The 20,850-nt window shown below is 42.8% G+C and overlaps 1 protein-coding gene across 7 annotated transcripts in view; it reads right to left on the minus strand.

Annotated features, from left to right (window-relative positions):
* The window catches only part of NFATC1 (nuclear factor of activated T cells 1), a 111,891-nt gene that overhangs the window by 62,021 nt on the left and 29,020 nt on the right, over nucleotides 1–20,850 (minus strand). For all 7 annotated transcript variants that reach the window (XM_071553488.1, XM_071553486.1, XM_071553484.1 and 4 more), the window contains exons 4-5: nucleotides 3,795–3,997; nucleotides 575–747 (exon numbers count right to left, since the gene is read on the minus strand). In XM_071553488.1, the coding sequence (XP_071409589.1) occupies nucleotides 575–747; nucleotides 3,795–3,997 (376 nt within the window). The remainder of the gene's footprint in view (nucleotides 1–574; nucleotides 748–3,794; nucleotides 3,998–20,850) is intronic.

Consider the following 20,850-nt stretch of genomic DNA (forward strand, 5'->3'; position numbering starts at 1 on the left):
TGTCAGCTCTAGTATACTGGCAGCTCCTTATCAAAGGGATTGGGTTTTTGTTTGCTGTTTTTTGCTGTATGATGGGGAGATAGAGTGTAAAGGACACAAGAGATGTTTTCCAAAACTTCTAGAGCAGTTACCTTTATGACAAGGAGTAACAAATTAAAAGGCCCTGTCTCTCCCATATCTACGAGTAGTTGAGCTACTCTCTACTTTTGCTTTAAATGAATATTTTTCTACTGCAATCAATGCACAAAGCTACATACTTTTTTTTTAGACAAAGGTATTCTGTTCTCAATATAAACCACGTATTTTTGGAAAGCAGATTAAAGTTCACTGATCAGACAGGTAAGGCAAAACCAATATAAAGCATGTTGGTGGACAAAGACTGAATATGGGATGGAAGTGTTCAAAACTGTTCAAAAGGTGTGTGTGGATGTGGCCCTTGAGGACATGGTTTAGTGGTGGACATGGCAACACTGGGTTAACAGTTGGACTTGATCTTAGAGGTCTTTTTCAGTCTTACTGATTAAATAATTTTATGATAATACTCTGCAAGAGGAGGACATTTGTTGCTACTTACAGCACTCAATGGGGTTGGAGGCTACTTGCAAAGAGAGGGTCCTGCCATTGGCCTGTGGGATATGAACCCTGAAGACCAGGCGCACACGTGTGTTCTTTCGACCGATGTCCGTCTCACCCTTGCGCAGCTCAATGTCAGAGTTTCGGAGCTTTAATATTCCAGCGCAGTCGATGCTTTCCGAAAGGAAACAAAGAGCAATTCAATTCACTTCAAGCAGACTTCAGGAAGACATGAGTGTGCAACATCTTCCTTCTCTCTTGCATGCTCTTCTTAAAATACTGAGTCAGACACCACTCAGTGACTAGGCTGAGCTCAGCACTTCATTTAGTCTAGTACTTGCACTCACAAGCAGGTAAGTTGGGGCTATCCGGCTACAGGTAGTAGCTGCTATTGAGCAGACAAATTTAGGATGTTACCTCAGTTCCCTTACTCTTCAACACGTCCTGTAAGGACGATGCTTAAAGATTAACCAAAGCCCAAAGAATCAGCAAGACTAGAAAAGTCATCGGAACAAGACAGCAGTGCAAAAAGGGGTAGAATGCAGGGTTACTTACAATTTCACTTATTTCAGTGAATTTGGAGAAAAATCTGATTTAATCTAGGGAAAAGTCTTGAAAATGTTTATTAATGAGCACAGCTCTCCCTGAGGTCAGTTCTACTGTCAATTTGTTTGTATTTGAATGAGTCAGAAATAATTCCAAGCTGCGTACTGAGCTGAAGCTCTGCATGAAAAACACTGAACTCAGGGTTCTCCCTCTACATTAGGGAGAAACATGCTCTCCATCAGATGCAATTATTACTATTTCTGACCTCTCTCCTTTTTTAACTTTGGTTTCCTCCTGGATAGAGATTACAAGTCAGGATTTTTGTCAAAGAAAATTTCAACAGAAGAAGTTCCCACAACAAAAGACATATAAACATATACACTCAAAAACCCACTGCAAAAATACCTCTGCCTTGGCGAGAACTACAAAGCCTACATGGCAATTTCTTCTGGGTACTGGTCTCTGGTATGCACTTCATTACACTGAATATGCATAGTTTAATTTTATTTTGCATTCAAAGAGTCTAATTCCCCCTCCAGATCTTTGAAGCTCTGTTTGAAGCAAACAGCAAACAAGCACTATGGCAGCAGAGTTTTGATCTGCACTTTTTCTGAAGTACAGATTTCAGAATTTTAAAAATGCCCTTATTGATACGATCAAAGAAACTAATGAAGGTATTAAAGCTCCTCAACAATGCACATTAGCAGGTGAAGTCAAAAGAATTATGAAATATTTGTACTGATGTCAAAATTCTATGCAAAGATCCTTAAGCTATGGAAGAAACAGTGTATTTCCCAATATTGTCTCTCCTATAGCAACACTTGCAAAAAAACCCCAGTATTTAATGACATTCAATTCAGAGCCAATACAGCTCAGAGGAGAAAAAGCATTTAAATTCAAGCTTGCATAGTCACGGATATTAAAATCTGAAGTCAATGGGAACAGCAAAAGTTTAAATGTTCAGATGAGCTTTGGTGTTTCACTAAATCAAGCCCTGAACACACAAAGTATGTGCGAGAAAAGTCCTTGGCTCCAAATTTCAATTCATTATTAGTGCTACATGAGGTTTTAGATTACTGACATGTAAGGCTTACATACACCAAAGCATTGCTTGTCATTCTTGAGAGAGCTCTACTACAGTCTGGCATGCACATCACAAAAATATTCAGCTTGGCTCCTAGACTGTATAACTACCTTTATTCTAGGGTGAAAGATGAATGCAGTGGTAATAATGTTCCTACATGGCCAAAAATGTGATTCAAACTGGATAAATAAAGGGCCAAATAAATATTGTGTGGGTACAAATTGGTGAAATTTCATTTAACCTGAATGTGCCAACTTTTGACAATAGCAAATAGGGCAGTAATTATGTCATGACTTTTAACACAATGCACTGAGAGAAGTCTTCAAGTCTTGAGTGATCACTCTAAGACCATCTGGCAATGCAGCTAAACACATTCTGGCTCTTCTATTTACATGAGGCACTCCAGGGCATGTTGTACATGACATGGCAAACCAGCTTCTAATAACCACTACATGCAGAAGGACTTCAGGTGTCTGATGCCATTATCCATTTAGGTAAGGGATGGAAAACTGTATGAATAATAAGGAGTGAAATTGTGGTATTTGGTTTCGTGGGGGTCACAATTTCTCACTTGTTTTCTATCTCCCTATTTATCTTTCTATCTCCCTATACATGCACACAAATGTGCGTGCATCTATACATACATATGAATACATTTATATTTACACAAACCAAGAGTTGTATTTGCATGCAAGCACAAAGAAATTCCTCCCAAGGCAGACACCTCAAATAAGGTTTATGATCATTTGAAGGATGAGGGAGACAATTCAGGTAAGGGCTAAGATGATGTGAAGGAGAGGGACAAAGAGAACAATTAAGTAAGTATGTCACATACACAGAGGGATATTTGAGCCTTTATATACGATCCTACAATGACATTTACCTTTGTGTAATGGACTTATGGGACACTTAATTATCACTTCCACTAACTCTGAGATCCTAAGATATCCATGCTTGCTTTTCTGCCTAGGACTAAACTTACCCCAGTTTAATGACTCCAATCTGTAAATTGCATCACCTTTGAGTAAAGGTTCTCAGGAACTCTTCTTAGTTCTGTAAGATTTACTTCTAAACAAATGCTATAAAAATGCTGAGTTTTATTATGTGAGAAATGAGTGGTTTTACTTGTCTCAAAAAAACCCACAAGGGTACTTTGAAATGCTCTCTAAGAGTTTCCTTTGACATCCAAAGATAAATTTTAATAGGCCCTGTTCCTTGTGCTAATGCGTATAGGAGCAAGAGGTGTCATATTTAGAAACTAAATGCAGGAGCTGAGGTAGGAGATATTTACAGCTCGGTAACTGAGATACTTATTTTAAATGGCAAATAAGCACATTGGCTGAAACTCTAGAATGAAAGCAATCAGTTGTCATAAATATTTGTGAAGTTCATTTTGCTGTTAAGCTGATTAGGGGTAATTTGTCCCAGCCAAGTTGTGAAAACCTACTATTACAATAGAGAGAGATTTAGTTCAAAAAAAAGATAGGAAAATGAAAATTGTGTAAAAAAAAAAAGAAACAAAACCAAAAGAAATTAAATGAGGTGACAAAGAGGAAACTCCCAGAAGTCAGATGCAGTATCTAGCTCTTACATTGCTCGCATGTTGTTTTCTGGAAGAAGTGGAATTTCCAGGACTTTGGTGTTGGAAAGTATTGTTTCGTGGCTGGTGGTGGAAACAGTCTTCCCGGTGATTCGGTGAACCTGGTAGAAAGCATGGGGTCGCAGCAGGCGGTCGTCTGCGGTCCCAATGAACAGCTGCAGCGTGAGCGGCTCGCTTTCTAAGTACCCATGTAGCTGGCAAGAGAACAGAAAACGCCCACTGAGCACCATGCACATAAACTGCTAGGAATCAATTAAATTTTTATAAGCGGGAGAGCCTAATTCAAGGAGAGAACTTGTGACAGGTGCTATGTGTTAAGTTCCCTTCTTCCAGTTTTCCTGTAACATAATATTGGTACAATAAAAAGGTGCATTCAGAAAACGTCTCATTATCCTAAAGGACCTGAGGCACTTTAGATGGGCTGAGCTCTTGAGCACTCCTGCCACATCCACAGAAAACTTTGCATAAATTCTGACGCAGTGTTCAGCAAAAACCCACAATGAACTTGATGCTCCCTCCCAGTACCAAGGGAGGCAAAACTGAAGGAGTTTGCAAGTGGAAAGGACACAGCTCATCCATGCTCATGCTTCCTGGATCATCCCTCATGCAGCAGGTGGCTGCTGCTTGTGACTTGGCCCCTCATTAACTGATTCGTATGCTGGTAAATACCTCCCGGGACAGCATGGAGACAGATCACATATACACAATTAGTAGCTCACCATGTGTGTCAAATTCTTGCTACAATCACACAAAAATCTCATTGAAGCTATTGGGCCTGACCATATTACAGTGACTGCTTTGATGACAACAAGAGTTATTTCTGCCACAGGCTTGGGGAGGAGCAGAAGCAGAGCCTGACCTCATCCCCACTATCTCCAGTGGAAGCTACTCCAGGTTCCCACTGGTGTAGAGTCCCCAGACAACATACTGCTTAATGCTGTCACCTGACATTGGTGACAAGGGAAAGGTGGAGGGAAGGGAGCACACAGCAGCTATATGAGAAAGAAGCATGGGCAAGGTGGGCTGTCCCAGGAGTTCCCTCATCCCAGAGCAAACCTGCTCACTGCGTTGTAGGTTTACTTTCCTTTGCAAATGATTCAGGTGGGTTTGAGCATGAGTTATTTACCATCACTGCACCATCACTGAATCTGATAGATCAAAATTTATCATAATTTGGTCAGGAACAATAATTTTGTTTCATGGTGCATGCAAGTTCAATGCTAACTAAAGCTAAAATAAGTGGTGAAACTCATATCAAATATTGCTTTGTATTTGTATTTTGTCTGCTTTCACTCTCAAATCTTAAAAAGTAATTTCTGGCTGTGTCTCCAGGGTAATTTACCATTTGACAGCAGGAGTGCCATTAAAAACAAAGATGTTGAGTCACTTTTACTTCCTGAGCACTGCAAAATTCTGGTGAGTGCTAAACATAGGCATAAAGCCTCCCGTCCACTATCAAACATGCTGAATGGCAACAGGAATGCACAGTGGAAATGTTTCAGGTACCACAGTGACCAATACATGAGCAAGGAAGGACATTGTGCCCGGACACATCACTAATTGGGCATACTGCGTATTTTTCAACCCTCACTTTGGTCAGAAGAGTCAAGAGGAAACAACAAGCATTTTAATTTGTTTGATTTGGTGTGGCAATTTTTATATCCCTTACCTAAAGCACATGGATGCTGGAAGGACATAGAGACAGGAGCACAAGGCTCACTTCCAGCTCTACAGTATCTTATCAGCTCTGCATTCCTGAGACACCACCTGAAGGCAGCACAGAGCCAGGGAGTTGTGATATGATATGTGATATGATATATGATACGATAGGAGTGGGTTCCATACCAGCGTAGTCAAATTGAAAACACATCAGTGGCAGCTTGAAAATCTGCAGTATCCACAAAACAATGAATAGAGAAAAGCCTATACATGCCTGCACACTGCCTTCAGCAGGGTGCCTTGGGCTGCAAGCCTCAGTCCAGCCCCACTCAGAGCACCTGCTTCCTACAACCTCTGACACCAACATTAGCACTGCTCTGCAAAAAGAGGGCTCTCTGGCTTTATCCCCCAGAGACAGACACGCGGCCTGAGCTACCATCGAGTGATTAGAGGTGTGCTCCGGATACAGCCAATGGCCACGGGGAAGCCTGTCCTACTCACCACCACCCAGTACCCTCGCATGGCACCCCTGCTTGTACAGTAATTCCAACCATGTCCATGAGCTGGATTGGTAGATTGACTTGGATTTGTCCTGAGCTGATCTTACCCCACCTCAGCATCTCCAGAGCCTCAGCAGCAAGGCTGAGGTAATACCCAAGACACCAAGGTATCGTGGGGTATTTTTGGTCAAGAGCAGCACGCAGGCTATTGAGGGTAAAAGTAAGATAGTGTGACACACCGCCCAAATAAGTTTCTATGCATTACTAGCGGTCACTTCTCCAACTCGTCATGGAGGGTGTTTTTTATGGGGAGTGTAAAATTAAAACAAACACATATTGAATTACAAGGCTGCTTAAAAATAGACTAGCGAGTAACTCAAACCTCAATTCAGCAAAAGCAAAATCGCACACCAAGGTACCCATATGTTTTACTGAATACAAGCAAAGGGGACCAAAAACAATGGTCTTGCATTGGGTTCTGTTATTTCAGGCTTTATCTTCAAATCTGAACTCGACTGCTGCCATATCTTGTAACCCACTGCTGAGTCTCAGCTTGTGCTTTTCCCACAGGTTTCCTACCAGGAGGCAATCAAACACCCACAGTCTTCAGCTTTGCACACCTGCCCTTGCCTGAGAAATGTTCACATGCTGGAAAATAAATAATAATATGTCAGATGCATGTTTTGCATTGTTTTTTAAGGTTTGTGATCTTCAAACTGAATTTATATTTGCTTTTTTGAAAGACCCTGTCCTAGAGCTGTTCTGTGCTTTCCTTTGGCTCCATTAACCCACAGTTACTTACTCTCTGACTTGAAAAGTGTCAGAAACATCCAGAAAAACTAATGTAATCACTATATGCTTGATTTTGCTGCCCTCAAAAAAGGCAAAACTCACACTCATGTCACAAGCTTTATGCCATATTCTGTGGTAGGAGGCATCTGATGTCCAATATTTATTTCCATTTGAGCTTTACCCATTGCATCACATTATTTACTTTTATATTATGTCACATAACTGTGTATGCCAACAGAAGCAATAAAAGAAAGCAATATGAGGATTAACATTTAAAGGGCACATACAGTGAATGACTTATTTTAGATAATGCATCCAGCACACGATTTCTGACAGACAGCGTTGAGCTTTGGGAGTTTTCAGAATGGTGCAGGTGTCTGGAGAATGGGCAAGATCCTGCTTACTCTCAGTTGAGAACAGTGAGACTACACTGTTCCCTCAAAACATAGGAGAGCAATATTATTGTCTTATCATTCAACAAGATGCCAGGAAGAGTGGTGGCAGTAAAGACCAAGCTGGGAAATTCCAGGCTGTTAGATTTGCCAGCATGTAAAGAGAATATCAAAAAAGATCCGTGTAAAATGGGACAGGGGAAAAGGGTGACAGAGCAATTTTCTTGGTGAGGACAGATCTCACATGTTCACATCCATGCATATTTTCCACACATACTCTGGGATACTGTACTTAGTGGTATAGCAATTCAGTTTCTTGGCACGCAATATGGGATGCATGTGTCAGGCACTCTATTTTTATCTTTTTCTCTGTGTAACACAGTCCAAAGCTCTTAATAACTCAGTGGCTGAGTAGGGGTGACAAAGGTGCTCTTGACTATGGCATTCATAATAAAGGATGTGCCTTTTCTACCAAGCATGCTTTGCTTGGCAATACATAGATCCAAGTGGAAAGATCTGTACTTTCACTCGCTGTGAAAGTGTAAAAGGAATTACTTGCAAAACAGGATCAGGAGCACAATGTTTTTGAATGAGTTTCCCTTCCTAAATAAAGGCAGTGATACAACAGTCACCTAGTTTGCTACAAAGGAAAGACGCAGGAAAAACTTAAACATGCAGATAAGACCTCTGTGGTCAATTTGCTTGGTTTTGAAACTAAAGTAGGTCATACTGTCTTGTTCTGACCAACCACCAACTACTCTGTTCTTTTCCTTTTTGAGCAATACTCTTAAAAATATGTGAACTGGTCTCAAATAATATTTGCATTTATATTGTCTGAAGCTGCTAAGATCAAAATCTGACTTAGTTGTGGTCTATTATACAATCCTCTAATTCTATCAGAAGCAATGCAGTCACTGGTAATTAACACCAGAACAGGACTGATCGTGGTTAAGCTATTCGTCACCTTACATCATCTTACACAAGAGCGAGGGAAAGGCTGGGCGACTGCGCCACCACATCAAGCTTTCCCTGGGATTCCTATACCTCTCTGTCATCGCCTTCCCAATGCCACGTCCCACCAACATGTCTTGATTCTCACCAGCAGATTGCTGCTCATCTCAGCACTGGGTGCTAAAGAAAACCTCAGCTTATACCTGGGGAGATGCATTGTGCACTGTGCATGGGGCTGGATGTTTCCATGTGTCCAGTGATGTGGCACTGAACACCAGGCACCTTTCCCAGGGCTGTTGCCCCTCACAGCCATCAGCTGACTGCAAGGTACTATCTGAGTCAATACTACAGGGATGATAACTTCAGGTTTATCATAGACATGAGCACACACAGCCTGCCTGGATTCCAAAGGTGTGCCTGGTGCATATCTATTAAATCCGGCAATTGGAATTAAACAGACTGGAAAAATGATGACCAGAATGAGGTGAGGTGTTTCACCTCAACACAAGCATTAGGGAAAAAAAAGAAAAACCACCTCAAACCTTGCTAATTACCAAGTTTTGAGGAATTTTTGCAAATGTCACATGCAATAACTCAAACACTATTTTGGCTTCAGTGGTTATTCTACAGCCTGTGAGGAAAATTTCTATTATTTAAGCCATGGCATTTATTTTAAGAAACACAGCTGAAATATTCTGCATGCTCCCTTCCAAGTGCTTTATGCTTTTGGCAAGCTGAAGCATCTGTTGAAATGCTCAGAAAGCTACCTGTCATAACAAGGAGGCCTCTGTGCCTAGAGAGGTTCCTGGAGGCCATCAAAAGAATGGTCCTGTTCTCACAGGACACACCAGCCAGGTACACCATCTACACCACCCATGGCATCAGTCAGGAAAAATGGAAGCTATACAATGTAATAGCTTTTTAGTGTGCTTACTGCAAAAACCCTCAGTGGCACATTCCTCCAGACTCAGACTCTGTAAAGACATTAAATGGGCAGCAGGGAATAATTTAGGGCTTAGCCTTGTCCCAGTACATTCAGGGCACAGGTCCCACTAACAACAAAGCCAGGGCACAGACAGGGACTTAGTATTTACCCTCAACACTAGTCAGCAGCTTGTGCTTGAGACTCTTGAGGGTACTAGGGGCTGCATCCTGAATTATAATGATGTGCCAAAAAACCCATAGGTAACATCCATATCAGCCACACCTCTACAAATGTGTGTGCCTGTTCTTTGTATGTTTGGTATATAATAAAGACAAGAAGTAAATACACCAATTTATGACTCTAAAAATATTAATAACAATATCTATATTATCTGACCATGTAACTGATGCCCATATTGCTTGCAGAAGGTACTGCAGTTCTAATGCTCAGCAATGCCTTATACATCCGTCTGCCCCATTTGCATTTCCAGAACTGTTCAAGGAATACCTGAGTCAGTGTGGAGAGAATTAGTGAGACTAACTACCCAGTCTTGTAAAACAGGGCTTCCTTCCCCTTTCTCCCCATCAATGTTTTGGAATGTAATTCCAATGTTTTCTAAAAAAGCTCAGAGTAAAATCTATAAAATAGTGATATTTTTATAGTAATTGCTTGCTTGTCTCTTTAAGCTAGAGCTTCAGGTGCTCACACCAAACAGCTTTATTGTTAACTTTCTCAAGCAGCGAGTCTTGGGGTTTTTTTTGTTACAGTAACTTCACATGATGAATGATAAAATGAAACAAATGGCCATGTTTTAAAAGTGTATCTAATATACAGCCTCAATAAAATGCCATTAGAGAATGCTCAGAGTCCTGATTTTTTAAAACAAAATCGAAGATCAAGCTGGTTAAACTACAAAGCAAGTGCACAAACATTTTGGGTATTGATTTCAGCTGTGAGCACTGAGCATGCATAAAAATTGGGTCATCAAATTGATTTTCAAGAAAAAAGAATTTACTTTTAGCTCCCATGCAGAAGTACTCGAAACGTAAGCCACTGCATCATGGGTTTAAACGGCAAGAGGGAAAAGGATCTTGCGGGCAGTGACTGTCATGTGAAGCGCAGGCACAGAGGGTGAGGTCAGGAGACCCAAGCATCTATTCTCGTGTACACTGCAGAGATCTTGCCCGACCTTTGCCTGGGCATCCATCAGACTGTCCTGCCACCATACCCATGAGCTGGAAATGCCTAGGGACCAGATGCTGAAGGCTCAGGGAGCCAGCAACCTATGCCTCTTGGAAAAAAAGATCAGAAAAGACTGCTCTCTGCATTGCAAAATTCCCTCCACCTATTCCAATACGTTTTGGCCCTGAATTCCTCTGCTAGGGGAGATCTGAGTTAAAAAAACACCCCGGAGGCCCTGAGGCAGGGGGCTGTAGAGGCTTTGCTCTCAACCTTCTCTCCCGAACCCCAAGGCTGAACACCAGGTGCCATGGGAGATGGTGTATGGAATAATCTCAAAATCCCCTCAACTCCTCTGGTCAAGAAGCAAGCTGGGCAGTCCTCCTGCACATCTAGGGGTGTTCTACATGCTGCAGGGCAGCAGCCGGGCAGCAGCTGGGCAGCAGCAGGCAGCTGTACACTCTGCTACAGAGTAGGATCCAGGCAGGGGCTGGCAGCCCCAAGTCTGGAGATGCAGGACCTCACAGGGGAAGGAGCAAGCAAATCTGACAGTGGCAATTCAGCCAGATAAGCAGCAACCAGAGAGCACTGATGAACCAGTGAGGCAGCATTCCTGTCTCTTTCCAGCTGCTTCTCTCCACTTTCAACCTCACACACTCCACGTGTGTTTCAGTCACTGCCATACCACCCATGTGCTCCTTGTGCATTTTAGATCTCTAGCCCAGAAGGACACAGGCTGCTGTGTACCCAAGACTGAGAAAGGCACACCATCCTGACCATAGTGACCAGTAACCAGGCAAGATATATGGGCTGCTGGTTTTCAGATGAGGTGCAAAGCTCAGTTACATACTCCTTAGAATAGAACAGAATCATAGAATCACAGAATCAGCTAGGTTTCAAAAGACCTCTGAGATCATCAAGTCCAATCTTTGACCTAACACCACCCTCCCTACTATACCATGGCACTGAATGCCACATCCAGTCTTCTTAAATACCTCGAGAGACAGTTACTCATACCTCCCTGGGCATCTCATATCAATGCCCTATCACTCTTTCTACAAAAAACTTCTTTCTAGTGCCTAACTTAAGCCTCCCCTTGTGCAGCTTTAGGCTGTGCTGTCTTGTTGCCTGTGAGAAGAGACCGGCTCCCACCTCACTAAAATCTCCTTTCAGTGAGTTGTATAGGGTGATATGGTCTCCCCTAACCCTCCTCCTCTCCAGGCTAAACAACCCCAGCTCCCTAAGCCTCTCCTCATAGGACTTGTGCTCAAGTCCCTTCATCAACCTTACTGCCCTTCTCTGTACCCGCTACTGCACCTCAGTGTGCTCCCTGAATTGAGGGGCCCAGAACTGAACACAGCACTCGCAGTGTGGCCTCACCAGTGCTGAGTACAGGGGAAGAATCACTGCCCTGGTCCTGCTGGCCACACTATTTCTGATACAGGCCAGGGTGCCATTGGCCTTTTTGGCCACCTGGGCACATGCTCATATTCAGCTTCCTGTCAATCAGCACCCCCAGGTCCCTTTCTGCCTGGTCACTCTCCAGCCACTCTGTGCCAGCCTGTGGTGCTGCAGGGGGTTGTTGTAGCCAAGTACAGGACTTGGCACTTGGCCTTAATGAACCTCATTCCACTGGAATCAGCCCATCCCTTCAACCTGTCCAGGTTCCTCTACAGAGCCCTCCTACCCTCCAGGAGATGGACACTCCCCTGCAATTTGGTGTCCACATTAATGGTGGACTCAATCCCCTCATCCAGATCATCAATAAAGATGTTAAACAGGACTGGGCTCAACACTGATCCCTGGGAGACACCACTGGTGACTGACACCAGCTGGATGCAGCACTGTTCACCACCACATCCTGGGCCTGGCCATCTAGCCAGCTCCTAACCCAGCAGAAAGTACACCTGTCCAAGCTGTGGGCGGCCAGCTTTTCCAGGAGTATGGCATGGGAGATGGTGTCAAAGGCTTTGCTGAAGTCGAGGATGAGACATTCACAGCCTTCCCCTCATCCACAAACCAGGCGAGTCACCCTGTTATAAAAGGAGATCAAGTTGGTCAGGCAGGAGTTGCCCCTCCTAAATCTGTGCTGGCTGGGTCTGATCCCTTGTCTGTCCTGTAGGTGCTGTGCAATGGCACTCAGAATGATCTGTTCCATACACTTGCCAGGCATCGAGGTCAGGCTGACAGGCCTGTAGTTTCCTGGATCTTCCCTCTGGCCCTTTTTTGGATGGGCGTCATATTAGCCAACTTCCAGTCATCCGGGACCTCCCTAGTGAGCCAGGACTGTTGATAAATGATGGAGAGAGTGGCTTCATGAGCAACTCCGCCACCTCCCTCAACCCATAAATCCCATCTGGTCACACAGACTTGTGACGATCCAAGTGGCTCAGCAGGGCACTAACTGCTTCCTCCTGAAAGCTCCCTGTTCCTGTCTACCTTGTCAGAATATATTCAAAATGAAGGTGGCTAAACTTGGGCTGCTTGGATGCTCCTGAGAGAGCACAAGCCAAAAAAAAGAGCATCTTATTCAAAACAGCAGAACAGACAGACTTCAGCACAAAAAACAAAACTCAGCAAAACAAAGCAAAACCCCAACCAAACAGAAAATAAAACACCTCTTTAGGAGTTGAGATGACTCTCTGGCTGTGATAGATTTTGCTGAACTTCATGTGACACAGTTAAGAAAAAAAAAGAATAAATTATGTTGTGTGTGACTAAACATGGTAGTATTCCTTAGTCCTTTCCCTTCAAACAAAATTGTAACAGGAATTCCTACAATTTTTTTTTGCTACATTCAGGATTTATTTTTCCTTTCTAAAAATTATTTTCCTTGGATTCACTCAAACTCTTTTTTAAGATCCAAATGGAGTCAGAGCTGATCCACAAATTAAAATACGATGGCTTACTCCTGCAAAGGGTTGAGGGTGATGGCTGGATGGGAGAAGAGTGAATGGAAACAGCAGGAGTGTGTTTTATGTGGCACCTTCTAGTGCTGCCACTTGGACCTCAATTCAACAGTGCAGCAAAAGAGCAGCTGTTCACATCATGATGAATAAAGATCTATATAAAACTTCCAGCTGCAAATACGCTGAGGAATTATTAATCTTAATGTAACAGAGACGTTGTACACTCAGTCACTGGCTCACAAGTAAATTCAGTCTCTATTCAGGGAAAAACAGCCTTTGTGGCTGCTGGCTCTCAGCATAGCCATGAAATCTCCTTGTCTAAACAGCCGCAAGATGCTGCTCCCTATTTCTAGGAAGGATTTTCCTCCTCAAAAATACACATACCTACTAACCAACCCAAGTCACACTCCTCCTGAAACTATTAGACTCAGACTCACAAGAGGGTCGCCCATCGGAAAAGGACTTACTAGTAGAATGAATTTGTAGGTCCTGGGTGCCTTATTCACTGGGACTCCAGGAAATCCTTATTACTTTCATGACATCTTCTGCCACAAGACCCAAGAAATGCCCTTCTCCTAATCCTTATCGCTTCATCACGCTTCAAGGACTAAAAATCCAAGTCTGGGGGCAAATTGAACACAATAGTACCCTCCCTGAAAATACTCAATCCCTCACTCTACTCAGTTCCCACTCAAACATTTGCCCTCAGCATTCATAACAGATTTCAGTTTGGGCAGTCATATCTATGGCCATGTATGAGTTAAAAAAAATACCACAAGAGCACTGTAACAGGAATTTATTACATATTCTTAGGTAGATACCCTGGGCAAGCTTGTACTTGTGAACCTGCCTTTCGTCATGCCGCTGACACATTGCTCGCACCCAGCACGCTCCCATTTGTGGGTGAGCACAGGCTGGCCTGAGATCCTCAGGCGTGTGTTGGGAGTCGTCAGCACAAGTGGGATGGGCGTGATGCCCTTAACCGGTGCCCATCCCAACCAAGGTACAGTGCCACTGCCAACATCCTTTGGTGACTTCTCCAATCCCAAGACACACCCTCAATGCCACATTTTAACTTGGTGTCTCTCTAGTGCTTCAGTTACTGCATGACTTTGAATTCTCACCCTTGCAGATCTGGGGGCAAATGGGGTGCCCATAGACCCCCAGGGGTTACCTGATTAAGTGTCAATACTTTTGAGGTGCACATCAAGACAAACACTGGCTCACATGGGATAGGGGCAACACAGTTCCAGGCAAAAAGCCTTTGGGGTTCAGAGGCACCAGTGAGACAAGATTAGACTAGAAATAGCTGCCTTTCCCCTAAATTTTAACTCCTATCCAAATGACATTTATTTAAACTGCTACTGAAGACAGAGAGCTGAGGCTATGTTTAAAGGCTTTATCTCTGTAAATATTTGGAAAGCTATAAATACTGAGCCATATTCATAATATGAATATTGCACTTACTGTTCTGTTGGCATGAATATTACTATAAATACACTTCCAATTCTTAATTTCTAGGATTTGCCAAGAACTTGTTTAAAAAGACCAAAACCAATCTTATGTGAGACATTTGCTATTTAATTAGCTATCAGAGTCAAAGGTCACAGCACAGAGTAGGAATTAAAAACTCACTGATGGAGGCAGAAAAAGCAAGTAGTGCATTAAGCATGCTATAGAGCTGTATGTTCCAAGTGAGACTTATTATAGTCAGACAGCCCATGAGTCAAGCCCTCCTGATTGCTTTCTTGTGTTTGGGGAAAGCAAGGAGTGTAAAGGTCCGAAATAAACCTCGCAGGTTTCCTCTACGAGTCACATGAATACCGTTGGCTTCCAAATTTCACAGTACTTCTGTCCATTTTTGGTTGGTTTTTTTTTTTAGTTTGTGTAGGAATGAATTAAAAGAAGGAAAACATTTCAAGGCATTTTATACAAGTGCAGAGCAAGTGTGCCTTAGCAGATGAAGGAGCAGTGAGCTGGGCATAGAATGATTGGGTTCCCATCTCCAGTTCTGCTGGAGAGTTTTTGCTTTATGAGAGAAACATGAATTGATTAGAGCAGAAAAAAAAATCATAAAAACCTTTTATATATTTCCAGACTGCTTTATGTTTAATCAACTTGTGTTTCAGCCTTCTTATAAAACAAAAGCCAGTAACCACAGTGCCATGTGTCTGGGTACACTTTTCATCACAAGGAAAATGCAGCAATTCCAAGCCTTTGGTTCCAAACATTGCACAATTTACACGTGTTCCTTGGGGAATAAAGGAGATTAATGCAACCCGATTGCTTTTCAGAGTCAGAGAAGTGCTGCCTGCATGCATACGCTCCTCAAGCCAGGTTCCACTTCTGTAGTTTCATGTTGTGCATGCTGTCATCACTTGAACAAGATTCATAAACATGCTATTTGTGACTCGTGTCTCAGAACAGAAAGGGGCAGTGGTTTTCCCAAGTCCCTACATACTTCTGGTCCTACTCTCCTTCCCCAAGTCACCTTTGATCCACCTGGTCCCATAGCTCCGATTACACTGCAGTTTTATCTGAGAACATGCCTTCCATGGAAAGCATCTTCATGCAGCAATAACAATAGATCAGGTATGTCTTATAGCTCAGATTCAATGCTTTGTCCTCCAGGGCAGTTTGATTAAACCATGTAGTATCCAGAGAGACCGTATTCCACAATGTGAGTTGTTTGAGAGCAAGAGTGATAACGCTGGTTGATGTCACTTTTTTAACCAAAAAACCCCCAAATGGATGGAACAGACCAGACTGATCAACGAGCATAACATGAGCTGCTCTGCCAAAAGGGCTACAATGAACTGAAAAGCCTGTGATCTCCAACAGCATGTAAATAAAATGAGCATGAAAGAGTTCTAGATAAACTTTCTCAACATACAGGGACTATTTTCAGTCAGTCATTCTAAATATTGTCACGTTGAGTAACATTGTTTAGCAACAGCTGTTGCACTAGAATTTCTGACTAGAATACTGACAAGCTAGTACCACAACTCTGTTTAAAGCCAGTAAGATAGTCAAATAAAATGTTGCAGATATTAACAGCAGAACTTGCCAATAAAAGCTTTATAGAGTAGTTTATCTGATGCTACAAATGAATGACACCCTGCTCGTCAGAGGAGCAGGATGTCAGCACATGACTGGGAATCAAGGAGGATGCTGAGGGGAACACTCTCTCCTTTGAAGGGAGTTATGATGAGGAGATGATGGTGACCAGGACCTATGTTTTTACATCCAAATGAAGACAACACCTCTATGAACCTGCTGACTTCAAACATGAGTCTCTAGTATGGGACAAGTTCCAAGACAGAGACAGGAATGCCAAGGTCTTTAAAGGCACTGCTCTTCCCAGTCATACTCAAATACATGTCAGTGTTGGCAAACTGGTAAGATCTTAAAGCCTGCTGAGCACAGTTACAAATAATTATACACAACATATCAAGTCAAAAGAAAAAGGAAAAAGCCTGGTGATTCATGCCACCTAACTTTTAGCACGTACAAGCTGGACAACAATAGGGTCTAGTAACCTTGGCTGCCGTCACAGCCAGCAAAGTGAGACAGGCACTCTGAAGGTGTGACTTATCCAGGCTTCTTAAGAAGCTCACATCAGAATAAAATTAATAGCTCACTTAACTCTATACCAACAACCTCTGCCCTTATTATAGAGAGAAACTAAGGCAATTAACTCAGCTGCAGACGTCTAATAAACCCTAAAACGTAGACTTGCCCCTGTCACCTTCCCAGACCACAGTTCAAAGCATGAGTGTCCCACAAACCCATGCAAGAGACGCATGCTGTGTTTCACCCAAAGAAACACATAGCAGAGCTCTTGTGAGAAACCTCTCGCAGTGGCAGAGACCACTACAGACACAATGCTTTGCACTTCATCCAGGTGTTTTGGTTTGAGTAATCACTCACAGCTTTTCACAGCTGGGGTACTAGATCTTTGCCTTGAACAGTGGTACTTTGCAGTCCTTTTCCCCCCAGATGGAAAAGTCAGAGTCAGCTCCACCGCAGCTTAAATTCTATGCTCTGGCTTCTCCACCCCGACTGGGGGGACCTGCTGCATTCTGATCTTAAGAGTCAGCCTCAACACAGGGTGGGCAGAACATGGTCACAGACACTTGACCAGCTCCCTCCTCAGCCTCCTTCCCCGTGGCCGAGGCGGGACTTATCACATCTCCCTCCCTCAGAAGAAGGCAGGCACCAAGGTGCAGCTCATTTCCCTGCAAAGACCGTAGCAGCCCCCTAGTCCCAGCAGTGCTACCGATCTCCACTCTGGAACACACAGGAAATTCTGGAGCAGCATCATGTACAGTTTCAGTGGCCTTGCTGTTGTCACTGTTTCAAAATTGGACTGCACATTAAAAATCATAATAAAAACACTTTCCTGAGCCCTATTCCTACTACATACCTTTTTCTATTACAAAAAGGGAAAAGAGAATTTGCTAATAATTGGAGAGCCTAAAGGCCAAATTTCATCATGTTTTTCTCTATTTTTACTCAAATTGGAGGAAGAGGAATGCTTTTCTTCCCAGACCATTTTCCTACAAACATCTGCTATTACAGCTAGTCTTCTAGGTTAATGCTGCCCTGTGATTAAAGCAACCGCACCTGTAAAATCTACTTGGGTTAAGAGCTTCAGGGGTTTCATTTATACTAGCAAAACAGCAGAGCCATAGCCCAGTACCAGCATCACCACTGCGTTACCCTGCTCTCTGCAGAACCTCTCCAAGCTGCCTCCATCTCAATTAGGGCTCTTGCAGCCAGGAGTAGGACTATGTCAGTTCACATATTTTAAGGTTTTCCTCACAACCAGGAGGGATTAGGAAATGAAGCTTTGATGTATTCCGGACATGTGCCTGAGATTGCCTGTGTACCCGTATATGCCAGCATATGTGCCTCCAAGTTGTGGTCTAAGTTTGTTTGGCCCTGGAAGCTCATGAATGCAGCTATGCATGGAGTTTGTGTAAAATTCTACAACCGTATGCCATTTTGTGGTCAATAATACTCTGTAACCTACATTCAGTAACAATACTGGAGAATGTTGAAGAATATTCTATTACTGCAGACTAAGAGCTACAGCACATAAGGCCCACATAATGAAAACATCATTGCAAAGAAGTGGTTGAAAATTAATTTGAAAGCCATTTACAAAATTATTGCAGGATTATTAAGGATGATTGGTTAATAAATGCCATCTATAATTTTTTTAAAGAGAACATTCCAAGCCATTTTATGAGTTTCTGCAACTATGGAGAGAGATTTACATGTTTTATTTAGCTGTTTTTTTCTTTTGATATGACAGGCAGTATCTAAATGTTGTTGTACATATAAACAAGACTGCTCCATGCTGCACTGTGTTTCAACCAGATCAAATACTCTCCCACAGTACAGGAGGTGTTACAAGATTTTAATACAGGGTTCTGAAAGGAGTGACAAGATTTTTGGGGGTTTGCCTTTTATCAACAAATAATATCTTGTGGACTTCTCCAAGACAAAAAACTAAACTGACTCATACCAGTTATACTTCTTCAGCACTTTTCAACTTTTAGACATGGTATTTCTCTTCAAGTTAATGAGAATTTCATGGCTAAATCTAACCCTGCATGCTTTGCCAATTTCCTCCAGTGTTTTTGTCCTAGAAATGCAGGCACTTGTTATACCAATGAGACCGTATTAAAATCCACAGCAGGTAGGAAATAATACAGCCCAGAGAAGTCTTGGTTTTGATTCTCCTCATAATCAAATCTATGCACAAAGCACAGTGAAACACAGTAAATAAAGACATTTCACACAGACAAGCACAAAAATCTTCCAAAACCAAGAAAATTAAATTATCTTTCAACTAAAGAACACACTGCAGTGAAAGACTAAATGAGCAATTCTAATTAAAACCATGCTGTGAATCTCCTACTTTCCACCACAAAAAAATAGCTAGTGTTTGTGCATGTACAGCCACCCTCCAAAACCAGTCAAGCAGCTTTCCAGCCAAACAATGCAAGACACAGCATCTCAGAACTACAAGACATATTGAAATTATTTCCATAGCAATCATAACAACAACATGTCAGGCCAGGATATGCAGGGAGGGGAGGTGGCAGCAGGAGCTCAGCCCTTCACCAGACCCAAAGCTCTCTGCTGTTCCAGGCACTCTGCCAGTAGCATCCATGTAGAATCCATCCCCTCACACCACGGATACATCCAGCACCCCACCAACGTGTGCCACCTTCTGCACAGGAGCTTGCTTTGGCAGCAGTCCAGCTCATCCTAAATAGGCACCTGCATCCCTTCTCTGCCCCACACTGAGAAGCAAAGTGTTATATCCCAGTGTGCACATGCAGCAGAGTCAAGGCGCTGGTAGTTCTGGCCTCCAGCAAGCACAGGCAACACGGTGCAAACCCTGCTTGAGCTTCTTAATCCTGACATGTAACAACCATCTTGGGCTGAGGTCTCTCTCCTTGCTAAACTAAGCAGCTGCCTCAGGTGAAGACACTAGGAAAGGGATGAAAACTTGGGATTAACCCTCTGCGCACCCAGGCTTCACACACGGCTCAGCTCTAGCAGCTCTCCAGAAATCAAATGTGCTCTCTCTCCCAATTTGCTTCCTTCTAGCTATTCATCTATTTGTGCAGTCACAATATGCTGTGGGCTTCCTGAAGGCTATCCACTGTCCTTTCATGGGCAGAGAACCAAGGGGACAGGAACATGAGGCTTATTAAATACAGCAAGTATGGGCATCCACGTCCTCTACCAACATGCGCAGTATGTTGGTACTGCTGTTTTGATGTAGGCACAGGGACAGAAATCATCTAAATAAAGCAGGCTTCAGTGAACAGTCTCAATTACAGACTTAAATTACATGAAGAAAGGTATGGTTTGCTGAAAGACAGAGGAAAGTAATGGGAAGATTTTGGACAATGGTGAAAAGTTTGGTTACAGTATCATCACATCTGAGTTGCTATCAAGACATCCAGTAAAAGCTTCAGAGACACAGAGACTCCCCAGCCATCAGGCATGAGTAGGCACAAGGGTGGCAGTCATCCTAAGGGATCCTGAAATCAAAGGGACCAAAGACAAAGGCAGGGGAAAAGGAGGACCCAGTTAGCAGCATTCACTTGAAAAACATCAGAAGGAAGCAGCAACACGAGGAGCCTGCAACCGATGCCCAAAGTGCATCAGATTTTTAAGAGGGAAAAGAGTAGATCTCCTGAAAAGCAGTAAAGAGGACTCCAAGAACAGAATGCAGCTACTGCAACTTGCTCCCCATTTTTGTGGTATTTTCAGGCAGCTGACAGCCCTACATGCTCATGCCTGACACACAATCTCTTTTAACACCTGAGCAAGGCAGTGAAAGCGTCTTAATCCAGATTTTGCAGCCAAGTAACCTAAGTGACAATACATTGCACAATTAATTGCCAGTTAATCAACGCATTTTTTTCTTGGTAGAAAACTTAAGCACATATTCAACATTTAATCCCACTTTATGAAAATTTAAGGATGTATTTAAGTGCTCTGTTTCACTGTAACAGATTGCCTTGCTTAAATCTCCTATATTTTTTTCACTCTGACTTTACACAGTACTAGTCCAGCAATATTCTTAGACAAGTAGGATTGAAAGGGGCAAGGGAGCAGTTATCTTTCTGATGAGGATTATGGGTTGTCTCCAGGATTCACATTTGGCTCTAACACCAAAACTCATTGAGGAGGACTACAGAGTCTCCAACT

The sequence above is a fragment of the Pithys albifrons genome, chromosome 4 (genome assembly GCF_047495875.1).
Source record: "Pithys albifrons albifrons isolate INPA30051 chromosome 4, PitAlb_v1, whole genome shotgun sequence".
NCBI lineage: Eukaryota > Metazoa > Chordata > Aves > Passeriformes > Thamnophilidae > Pithys > Pithys albifrons.